Source organism: Chenopodium quinoa, unplaced genomic scaffold (assembly GCF_001683475.1).
Source record: "Chenopodium quinoa cultivar QQ74 unplaced genomic scaffold, ASM168347v1, whole genome shotgun sequence".
NCBI classification, from domain to species: Eukaryota; Viridiplantae; Streptophyta; class Magnoliopsida; order Caryophyllales; family Amaranthaceae; genus Chenopodium; species Chenopodium quinoa.
Genome location: NW_018743175.1, coordinates 3,099,705 through 3,112,168, shown reverse-complemented (window position 1 = coordinate 3,112,168; position 12,464 = coordinate 3,099,705). Strand labels below are relative to the sequence as shown.

Sequence of the window (12,464 nt, the reverse complement as noted above, 5' to 3'; positions counted from 1 at the left end):
CAGACCAGATCAGTATAAAAAAAGTGAACCAAACAAGGCTTTCTCAAGTCATTATTAGTTATCAAGTCATTATTAGTTTGCAACTCTATCTTATTCTCTCCGACGTTTGAAATTCTATAGATGTAATAAGTTGAGAAGCATATCTCAAGGCCTGGAACATCTGACTGCATTGGAGAAGTTGACCTTTTGGAGTTGTGAAGTGCTTGATGTATCAGTAAATGAACAACCAACGGCAAGTGGAGAGGGAGATGAAATGATGCCTTGGAAAGCCTTCAAAACTAATCTTCGCTCTTTGCAATTTGTAATACTTCCTAAAATGGTGGGTCTTCCGAGTGGCCTTCAACATTTGACGAACCTCCGTTATCTGCAACTAAAACAAAATGAAGAGTTGAGGGAAATACCGGAATGGATAAGTTGTTTGTCCTCTCTTGAAGATCTGGAATTGATCGATTGTCCCAAATTGACATATCTACCAGAAGTACATTAATAAAAGTGAAAAGTACAATTATAAATAAAGGTTAGAGAGAGAAAGTGGAAAAAAGTACAAAGCATGTGCAACAATCAAGGGTAATTTAGGAAGTACAATAAATAAAGTTAAAAATGTGAGGATATATTGGTCTTTACGTACTATCTAAAAATAGAAATAGGAACAACATTTTGGATTTTCAAAAGGAAAACAAGAACTATATTATAGGACGGAGGGAGTAGAAGATTTTCCCTTTTTTGTTTGTATTAATTTTATTTATGTATCTTAGGATATTACGGAGTATAATTTTTTAAATACCAAATACTCTCTTTAAGAAAATACTCATTCCATGCTACATTTATTTTTACTGGGTATAAATATTATTAATAAATTAGTCATACAACATCTATAACAATTATTAAAACAATTAATTTTAAGCATACTCAAACACAATACTATTTCCACCACTTCAAACCTGTAGCAAATAGTGTTTTTTGATGTCTTTGCATCTTTCAAGTGGAGGCTTTCACATTTTTTATTACGTGTTATAATTGTTTGGTTTGAAAAATTGATGTCATGACATATGTTGGGCCTTATATCCATCAATAACAACAGACACAATTTCAATAAATTGCATAATCAAGTTCAAATTAATACATACTAAGTACAATCAGTTTAGAAATTATTCTTAAATCAATTAATCAAAACCATGGGAAGGCAGATGGTTATTATGATAACCATTACCAATTGGCTTATCATCACACTTAACAACAATGTCATCCCCTGCCTTAAACTCCTTAAACTGTGCTATCCTACCAAGCTCTTCTACCTCCTCAATGACGCGATCCAATCTAGCAACTGTCTCCACTAGCAATGATGCAAAGGCCGCGAATGGTAATGCTTCAGCAAACTCTAGGCTTGTGATGGCAATCTTGCTCAATGTTGGCCTTAACATTTTTCTGTCTCCTCCACCTTCCTTCTCTTTAGGTGTTAGAGCCTCAGTAGCTGTAGCAGTCTTCTGATCTCGCTTATTCTTCCACTCAAGTAGGGCAGAAGAGTCAGTCTTAAAACTTGGTATGGCAAAATTTGTTGAAACTGTGGTAGGGGAGTTTTTAAAGCCATTGTTGGCAGAAGTTGCTAAGGTAAGAAAGTTGGGTGGAGCAGGGTGGTGGTTATCGAGGGTGGGATTAAGAAAGAGCCGAGGTTGAGATTTTAAGGCAGTATCAAGGTCTTGCAACGCTTCATGGAGGTGGTCTGAGAGGATTGATGGAGAGCAATGACGTCGGTTTTTAATGCTCCTTGCTAGTTCTCTTAGAACTTTCGAGACTTCTGCTGCAAGCCGGAAGCAGGGGTCCTTGAACAATGCGCGAACTGCTTTTGGAGTCTACAAAGGTAAAAAATCATTGAGGCTACATAGAAAAACTTCACATATATTAGCGTAGAAAGGTTACTCTAGTGATTAATCAGAAATGTAACTGCAGTACCTGTATTTCGGTCTGCAAACATCCGTGCAAAGCAACAACAGTATAGCCAAAATGCCGAAGAACTGCTCCTACCTTAACATACTGCTTCCATGGGAACCGATAGCAATACCTTGATGCCCGAGGCTCCCAGCTTGCATATAATGCCTGAAACAACCAGAATTTGACTAACTGCTCATCTCAAAAGTAAATATATGTACAGAGAACAGAACTGTAAGCTGTTGTTCATGAATAAACTACTGTCGTATGTAAGTTCAAGCATAATATGCATCCTTACCAGGGCCTCATCTGCAGATTTTGAATCTAAAATTTCATTATAGATTGGATCGTCAGACAAATTATCTTCTTCAGCTTCTGATTTTGAGTCACTGAAGTATTGTTGGACACATGCTGCATCAAAAACAATAGGAAGGCACTTAATGAAACTACTGATCATGCTGATCGAAACACTGCCTCAAAACTTGACTGTCATTCACATATATCATGTGAGCATTCACCATTTCCTTAAGTAAGACCATGTTCACTACTTTTACAAAACAAGTATACAATAGAAGTTAGTCTTAATCAGTATGTTAATGTTATATTAGTACTTACTTCAGTTTAATGAACATCAACTGAAGAGTATAGGAGCCAAGTCATATTATGTCACTTTCGTAAGTCTGTAAAGTGACTTGAAATCTTGGGTCGCTTTTACAAGCCGTGAAGTTATCAAAGAGACAAAGACTTGGCTCGGATACTACCTCAAGTGATTCCGTTTATGTTACACCACTAGAAGTTAATTATAGCTCACATGAAAGGATGAACACAGATGTTGAATATATTCAGTTATTTATACCAGCTTATGTAGTACTAGTTGCACATATTCAAGTCTAAGTTTACTCTTTTACCTTCAATAGAGTTAGCAAGGCCTTCAAGTTTGGAGACAGTAGAATTGTGTAGATCTTCCCCTGACCAATGTGGAAAAACCAAGAGACTCATTAAGAGGCAGATCCCACAGCCGATGGCAATGGTATAGAGCCGCTGTTGTGCTATGTGCAGAACATCATTGACGCGATAGCTAGACACCGTGATCAAGTTAAATGTTAACAAAAATATCACCACACCATAGTCATAATTCTTCTTTATATATGGAAAGAATCTTATATATGTAGCTGATGTTCCTGCCAAATCCAAACCATTAAGGTAAATCATCAACCCAACCACTTTATAAAATACAAGAAAGTTTTAACAGGATTGGATAGATGATCATAACCTACCAATTAAAAAAACTGCAAATGCAATGAAGATAGCGCGAAAGAGATGGTCAGATTTATTGGCAACAAACTCAATGAAAAACGCCAATGATCCAGCCATAATTGTCCCAAGTCCTCTGTTCAATCCCTTGCATAATGTTGCACCTACATCAACCATTTTGATGTCAGTTTTCAAAATTAACACGAGTAACCAGTACCAAGTGCATTATCAACGAACAGACCCTATAATGATGCTATCAAGTATCAAACAAGCAAAAGAACTAACCTGCAGTAAACTCGAGAACAACAACAACAGTCATAACAGCCCATATAGCATTTTGTCCAACACTGTTGAACAAAGGCTCCAATAGATACAACAATGACACCAGTGTCAATGACAAACCGACTTTGAAAGCATGGATCACGCGTCTAGGGTCCTCTCTACCAACATCCAAGAATGTTCTGTATACCAAACCTGCAAACCTCCTTAACCTCTCTTCATAAAATCCCGTCTTACCCTTCTCATCATTCCATTCTTTTGATGAACTCGAAACCGGACCTCCTGCTTTAGCATCCATGCTGTCAATCCCCATTCTCAAGTTCACAAAGGAGCATACTTTGCTCCTTAGAGGCTAAGATACTAACAAGAATATAATCAAAGTGACTAATAATGCTCAACTTTGATCTTAAGTATTGTATAAAAATGAATATGGTAAAAATATATAATATAAGGTGTAACTATATAGGTTTGGTGGCAGATTATAGTAGTTTGGAGAGTTTTTGGAAGTTCTAGAGTTTTGATGAGTGTCACAAAATATAGCTAGATACAATAGAAGGGGTGGTGTAACTTTATGTGAACAATAGAGGGTGATATAAATTAAAATGCTTCTTTTCTTATATATTCACATGCATTCTATTAAAAGTATGGTTTGATATGAAAGGATGCTTAAGGTACGGTGGTTGTTTTCATTAGATAGTTACTTATAGGAAAGTCAAAGGGCATGAGAAAGCAATATTTACCACAATTGCTAAAAGGATACTACTTCATTCGATTCATGTTTGATTCAAGTCAAGTCTAGTTATCTTCATTTATTGGGTATATATTTGTTAAATATACAATTAGTTTAAATCAGTTTAATCTTTGAGTCAGATTGGATTAACTACTTTGTGGGACGGAAGAAGTAGTTAACAAGATTTGGAAGTCAAGATGTTGACCGTACGTGATGATAAGGAAAATGATTATATGGATGTTAGAACGTATGTGATGACGAGGAAAATGATTATATTGCTCATAGTAAGTGATAGAGGTCAGCTGTTTATGAAAATTGTACACGGATCTCGTTTAAATTATTTGTCTTTTATAGCTCTCTCTACATCAACCAAGCAAGCCTAATCAATTAATCATTCCTTTATGGCCATATGCATTAATATTGCAGCTATCTATAGTGGTGAAAGTTTCTCCAGTAACAGATATTGACCTCACCTAACACTGCTCAAAGTTCAAACTTACTATGAAACAAAGGTGTGAAATCTTTATTTTCTTTTGCTCTTTTTTCTTTCATTTCTACGCAAAATGGGAATCCTTTTTTTTTCACTGACATTATTTGGGATTTTGAGGTGCGTTTTATACTTTTATTTACTTAATATGTACTTATTTGAATTGGAATTTATCTTTTCTTATTATAACTAATTTGAAATTATCTTAACTTATTCAAACTTATTAAAAATAATCTTAGTTCTAAATCAAAATTGATAATCCTTATTAAAACTTAATTCTATATTTGAGCTTATTATTCCTACAATAAGTGGAAATAAACTAAACAAAATAAGCCCTTAGCATTTCAGTTATCATTACTCCATATTTAACAAGGAGTTTGATTTCATTTTGTTGTAGGTTAAAAAAAAACAACCATACTTCTAATTTGCTTGGGACCTTTTATTAAAGCGATGTATATAAACCGTTTACAAGCAAACATACACTTAACTTCATGTAAATTCTTAAAATATAATTGATTTATTCGTAATTATATACTCCGTACTTCGTATATCAATAATGGAACACAAATGTACGACGTGGAGTAGCAAATATCATCTAGCATGACCGATGAAATCAATAAACTCATCTTGATACCGAATTTCATTTACATCGTTATCCTTCATGACTCCTTCAGAACATCCCCCAATTAAGTAAATATAGCACGTTGCTCCTGAAAACTTGGACCCAGCAAGGCAGCAATACATCAAATTGACCTAGCCTAATCAAATTCACTGATAACTGGGTTTCCTAATTCCTATAAGACTCAGGCTGAATGGCTAACATTTAGCAGCCATCTAATACTCAATAATAGTTTAGCGAACTCTTTCTCAAACCTAAACAATCTCCAACATCTGTTTCTGGGTTATACTTCCTGCTAATATTACTTACAGAGTTCAGCAATTATCATCACAAACAGTACTCCATAATAAAGAACATCAACAAACATCACTGCAAATATATCGGAAAATTTCAAGGCCGAAGAATAATAGCAATCATAAGCATGAAAAAGAACAGTAAATTTTACCACAATTTTGTCCACCAGAGGCTACAACAATTTACCATCAAAGTATTAGCTTTCCCTTATTAACAAGGTTATGTAATATATACCATCTGTGAAGTTTTAAGTATAGTCAAACATCAGGTAACCATGTCAAATCACCTTCCTGGTGACTTATTTTATAGCATTTCATGCTTCGATAGTTTGAAAACAGAAGCACATAACACGATTTTTCTGCTCCCCACCCCCTCTTATTTATATACATTGTTTCCTGCAGAGTGCACTCACCTGTAGAAGTCCGTGCAGTAAAAATATTTCAGCCACAAACTGAGTGTCTATGAGCTAGCACCAAAAACGCGGATCTTCTGTTCAATGGGACAACTGCAACAGGGACAAATCGCTTTACCCTTCTTCCCATAATCCTCGCCACAGTTAGCACACATTACTTGATGTGCACAAGGGAGGAACACAACGGAAACTTCCTCTTTCATACAAATCAAGCATTCTCTCTCTGACCCTTCCTTTTCAGGTTCATCCAATTCCCGGAGAAGCCTTGCAATAGTCCCCCCTTGATTTTTTGCTGCTTCAGGGCGTCCTGTAGGAAAAACATCTGAAGAATCACGATGTGGCTCAATGAGATGCGCACTTGCTTTCAGACGGGACAGTTCCTGCTCAAGCCTTTGGAGATCATCCTTGTGACGCTGGAAGTCTATATCTATCCTCATGCGCAAGGCTTCAAGCTTTCTCTTGTTGTTTCCCTCTGTCGCTTCCTTGGAACGTCTTTCTTCCTCCACCTGAGTCATTGCATGCTCCTTTTTCTTCACTTCCTTCTTCCACTTCGACTGTCATTATATACTTGATTTAGTAAATAGATAATTTGAGCTAACTTCAGCTGGAATTATAAGCAGCCAACTAGAAGAGAATGGCATCACCCTTTAAAATATTGTGTACTAGCAATAAACAACTCAGACACCAGAATAAGATTTTAAAATAAGCTACTAATTTGCCACATTTTCTTCCCCTTCGTTTCAAAATCTCTTTCTTCTTTCTTTTTTGGGGCTGAGGGGAAGATAATGGACAAAAAATACCAAAAATATCAAGAAATTAACCAAAACAAGGACAAACAGGTACAGAAAAACAGAAAATAAAGCGCAGCTACACATAGTAATGTACCTGCAAGTGCATTACAGCTGTTAACTAAAAGCCACCTTCAAACAAATGCTTGGTTCAGAATTAAATCCAATGAAAAAAGTACTCCGTATCACTTAAGACTTGATAAACAAGCAAATTTACATATGATCACAAGACCAAGTACAGATACAAGGCATTAACCTCAATATAATCATATACAAATAATATGGCAAGGAAGAGTGTATTTGCTTTATTGATTCATCTATAAAGATAACAGTGCATTCTACGGGAGAAATTACCACAGAAATACAGTCCTTATATTGTCTAACAATTCCATTCAGTCAGTAAACGGGAAATATTTTTAAGTAGCTAATGTCAACATTCACCAAAGACCAATGCATGTACATCTGTATCAACTGTAAATTAGAGAAGCAAAAGACCAGGAAATTGCAGAACCACATTAGTTGAATAATCACAAAAATATACAGAGCAAGAGAAAAAATACGTATGTGGGAAAATAGGAAGATAACTGATAAAATAGAGTGAAAGATTTTTGCAGAAAAATCAGACATCTTCCCTCTTTCCTCTTAAGTCGATAAGAGCTAGTCAGGAATATGTTTCATAAAGTACAATTCAAGTTTTAGTACACAACATGAATAATAGATTAAATTCTTAGAAGCATTCACACAACAGAGCAAACCCTTCCTCTCATTTCTGAAGCATGCAGGATTATATTATCCCACAATAATTAACCAATACTCTACACCATAAGCAGCAAAAGTGGTTGTATAAGTTATTCAAGGCCAGATTATTCATGTTTTGACCTACTTTACATGTAAATTAAGCAGCTTATACTTTTGCATCAGGTCAATTAATGGAATCTAAGTAACATTAACAGTACAATTTATCCATTCTTTTTAATTACAATGTTTAGACTTTAGCACTATTCATATACTAAGTTTGACCATATTATTTACAAACATATAAAAACAAATGTAATTATGTAATATGTTACTTTTTATAATATTTTTTATGAAAGGTATTTTTCACCATTTTTTACTAATACAAAGTACATAATTAAATATACAAATTAATGGTCAAGGTTTTGCATTAACAAGCGTGATAGAAAAAGTGTTGCGATTAAACAGAGGAAGTACATGACAATAGAATATCCTATATTACAGAACTTTTTTATTGTCCCTTTTCTATTATTAGAAAAGATGTATACACATAGTGTGAGATGCACTAAAGAGAAGAAGATAAGACATCATCTTGGCAAGTACAATCTCCTTTTGTTTGGCCATCAGTATCCTAACATGCAGTGGAAATCAGTGTCATCTGAGCAATTGATATAAGAAGCTATTTCATGAAAGAGTCCCTAAATGATAGTATGAAATCTCACATGACATAAATATTCCATATCCAAAATTCAGCTAAGCATTTCACATCAGCAAAATTCATCCTCCCAAAAAAATGAAATGCCGGATAATAAACACCAGATATATTCAATGGTAAGTCAACAAAAGCAAAAACAGCCAGGATTTTTAGGACCAAAGATCTTTCCGCAAGATGGTAAAGAAGGGCTTTCACCCTTGCTCAGTTCCAACTTCTAGCGGAATTCTGGAGGGTGCCACCCATTAAAGATGGCACTAAAATCCTTTCTTACTTATGTTCATTTCAAACTAATCTCTAGATCTGTATATAATTTCAATTTTTTCATGATTTCATGAACAAACATAGAAATCTGAGGGGGATCGAGCCATCGATAAAGGAAGAATTCTGATCTGAGGGACAGATCACCCTCCCAACTAACCTCACATTCCAAAAGCATACCCTGTATTAGATTGAGGCAATGCACACAACAAAGTATCATAGCTCAAAACCCTGGATACATGCTTGCTAATTCCTGATGGAGGATTAATAATTTCCTTGCTTAAAAGAACCAGCATACCCAAAAAAAAAAAAAAAAAAAAAAAACATACAGAATACTAAGAACATTTATGAAATTTCCATGTGTAGGATGACCTCCAAATATTATACAGGCCATGATGTAGGGCAAAAGGGTTATAAATTTGGCTTCATAAAGCTAAACAGTTACTAAAAGAGTAATCCTTCCTATGAGACATGTTTCTTCAACCATGACAAATGTATATAAACTAGCAAAGAAGGATATATAGTATCAAGTTAGCTCAATTTTTAAGTAGTATGGAGAAAAAAAAGGTTTAAAAAGAACTACATCCAAGCAAATTACGCCATCAACTTACTGATAGTTTCCTACTCTTAAACCGAGCAGTGACGTAGGATGGGACATTTCATTGCATGAATATGCGCCATTATGAGACCCATGTCAAACAGATAAGTCCTAGACTCCTAGTTACCTTAGGAAGATCGTCAAGAGAGTTTAAGTATGGAAAAAAATTCATCACAGCAACAGCATTTCACTGATAAGAGAGTAATTGCAGCAAAAAATGACAGGGAAATAAGCGTGCACATAGAAACAGCGCATAACAAAAATTAAGCAATTATTACACGTTTACACACCTCAGCTTCCTTCTGATCCGCAAGAATCTGCAGAAATTGCTGTTGCAAGTCGGCAATCTTCTGTTTTTCAGCAGCAATTTCTTCTTGCATCTTCATTTTCTGTTTCTCCCATGCCAAAAGTCTCTTCAAACACTTCTTCTCTCTCTTTGCAACCTCTAAACAGGTTGTGACTGACTCAGATGCACTCAGCTTAGAAGCCTCCATCTCTGCTCGAATTTCAGCATTCTCGACCTCAAGCTGTCTAACAGCTGCATTGGCACGATCAACCTCACTGCTAGCCTTCCTTAGAGAATTCTCCATTTCAGATAACCTCTTCATGGTTGAATCTTCCAGGGTCTGCTTACCCTTTTTTAACCTCTGAGTCTCCTCTCTCTCAGTTCTCAATATCTTAAGTTCTGTCAGATCACTGCTAAGTTTTCTAGCAGCTTGCATTGCCTTCTGATGAGCCCATTCCTTACGTTCATTTACCTGCTTCTCTAAATCCTTTACTTGATGCAACAAAGTCAAGATTATCTCATCCTTCTGATCCTCTGTAACACACTCTAAATTCTCATCAAGATTCAAATCTTGAAATTTACTCAACAAAGAGTTCACAATGTCTTGGTTATTATCATTAGACTCCACACCAGGCTCACTTGGCACATCAACAGTGGCGGGTGCAGTTTCTTTTGTTGAATCACCACTAACCACAGAGCTGGTGCAAGGTTGAGATTGCATTTGTAGCTTCTGTTTGGAGCGGAACCCAGCAGCAAAGGCTGCAACATTCCTCTTCAACAGGGACTTCATCGAAGGACTGAGATTAAACCTCTTAGCACAATCAATCTCTCTCTGAATGCTAGCTTCTGAATACGGGAAAAAGCCACCAAAATCATTACTAGGAAGCTCTGAATTGGGCCCATTTCCAAAACCCCAACCCCCATGGAACTTACACAACCCAGGGGGGACACTAACTCCAGAACCAGAGGAGTTGGTACCAACACTTTCCACATTGCTCACTGCATTACTAGGTGAGGAAAGCATAGGAATGTCAATAGTACTCGCCCGACCCACATGAAGATCACTCATAAGGAGGCACCACATTGCATCCCCTCGACTCAAATTGGGACGAACTTGCTGCAACAGACAAACCATACCCGCAAGAGAATACTCTTCCAAATGCCTCAAATCCGTAAAAATAAGCTCGGACTCCTCATGACCCCCATCATTTCCACAACACCCACTATTCAAAAAAGCCAATGAATTATGCAAGATATTAGTCAACACATCCATACCCCCATAGCAATGTCCATTCTTCAACACTGCTTTCAATGCAACCTCCTCATCATATCCTAGAGAAACAAGCTTCGACAACGCCTCATTATACAAAAACTCCAATTGCTTCAACAAAATCTCCTCTAATTGTTCCTCAGTACAATACCCCCATCCACAATCATCAAAACTAGGGTTCTGGGCATTACTAGAATTTGGGTTATTATTAGGGTTTGAAACAGCATTTTGCATAGAATCATTAAAACCCATGTTATACGCCCATGGTTTAAACCCAGATTCAAGCATAGACTTAGCCAGTGCAGAAGTTCTATCATTAAATAGAGTTTGATGGTGATGATGAAGATTATCAACATCTGTGTTTGTGGGTTTCATTGATCTTGATCTTCTACTTGTTCTAATGTGTTTTTCCCTCACAGTACAACCCATTTTGAAAAACAAAATTTATGTTTCAAAACCCAGTAAATTAACTGCGCTTATAAAGATTCAATCGGAAAGAAATAAGAAAGATACAATTTTTGTTGTAATCTGCTCTAATTTGATGCAAGATTGAATGAAATTAAAGGGAAATTTTCAATTAAATAAAGGGGAAATTGAGAAATTAACTTAAGGGGACATTCAATCGAAAGGGGAATGAATGAATGAATGACTGAACGAACTCACAGATGAGAGGATTGAAGATCGTAACGTCAATTAAATTTGTGTGGTCCGATGTTGTATGCCGTAGCTGCGCCTGGACAGAACCCGCAGTAGTGTGCCTGTGTCTGTGTATGTGAGGGTAACAATTAGAGGAAATGTTTATATATTACTTCTTCCGTCCTTATTTTTTGGTCTAAATTTGGGTTAAACTTTAACGGATAATTCCCGTTACTCCGTATTTTACAAAAAAAGAATATTTTCATGTGCAATCTTGTTTGATTCGTTTATTATATAGTTTATTAATGTCAGTTTATAATTTTTACACGTATATAAATGAAAACATAAACTTTAACAAGAATCTATGAGTCCGTAAAAAGTCAGATGAGACAAAAGTTAAGGACAGGGGGAATATAAGGGTTCACAATAAGCTCTAATAAGGGATGTATTACCAACCAGACAACCATGTTTGGTGGAGATAGCGAGGTACTCACTTTCTAATTTTGAGGTCACACGTTCAAATGTTGATCTATTAAATTAAGAGGCAATGTTCAATAAGGTGATTCTCCAATGTTTAACTCACAAATATTTGACTCTGAATTGAGAAATAAACTGCAATCTTAATGTTGATGTATTAAATTGAGGGACAACGTTCAATAAGGTAATTCTCCAATGGTTAACTCACAAATATTTTACTCTGAATTGAGAAATAAACTGCAACCTTAATGTTGATGTATTAAATTGAGGGGCAACCTTCAATAAGGTAATTCTCCAATGGTTAACTCACAAATATTTTACTCTGAATTGAGAAATAAACTACAACCTTGAGCCGACAATTGATGAGAACTTGACAATCAAATTAGAACAAAATCTTCATATCCTGTAGCTTATCGCAAGCTTCAGCGTCAATAGGAGCCCCCCCTTTTCCTACAATTTTTGTGCCAACAAGCTCTAATCCTTGAAGTGGCAACAAACAAGACTTCACCATTATGATTTCGAGCCACAACAACCATGCAACATGTCACACATTGTACCACTCCTATCTACCAGCAACCTCCCACACCCTCCCTCTTCCCACAGCTACTGCACACACATGCAGTTAAAGATAGCGTGATTACACAAATTGTTGGCCAAATCACACCAAGGGCAGCTTGCATTTTCTGTCAGGGGTTAGAGT

General features: G+C 36.0%; 2 protein-coding genes across 2 annotated transcripts; both read right to left on the bottom strand.

Annotated features, from left to right (window-relative positions):
* Positions 1-1,064: 1,064 nt before the first annotated feature.
* Positions 1,065-4,807, bottom strand: LOC110732496 (aluminum-activated malate transporter 12-like). Its single transcript, XM_021912445.1, has 6 exons — positions 3,466-4,807; positions 3,204-3,344; positions 2,835-3,107; positions 2,225-2,337; positions 1,951-2,094; positions 1,065-1,850 (listed from the first exon to the last, which is right to left on the bottom strand). The coding sequence occupies exons 1-6, from the start codon at positions 3,770-3,772 to the stop codon at positions 1,164-1,166; spliced, it is 1,665 nt and encodes a 554-aa protein (XP_021768137.1). The 5' UTR covers positions 3,773-4,807; the 3' UTR covers positions 1,065-1,163.
* Positions 4,808-5,711: 904 nt separating this feature from the next.
* LOC110732495 (MND1-interacting protein 1-like) lies at positions 5,712-11,442 on the bottom strand. The gene is made up of 2 exons (XM_021912444.1): positions 9,386-11,442; positions 5,712-6,555 (listed from the first exon to the last, which is right to left on the bottom strand). Exons 1-2 carry the CDS (start codon positions 11,078-11,080, stop codon positions 6,049-6,051), a joined length of 2,202 nt encoding a protein of 733 aa, XP_021768136.1. The 5' UTR covers positions 11,081-11,442; the 3' UTR covers positions 5,712-6,048.
* Positions 11,443-12,464: the final 1,022 nt, after the last annotated feature.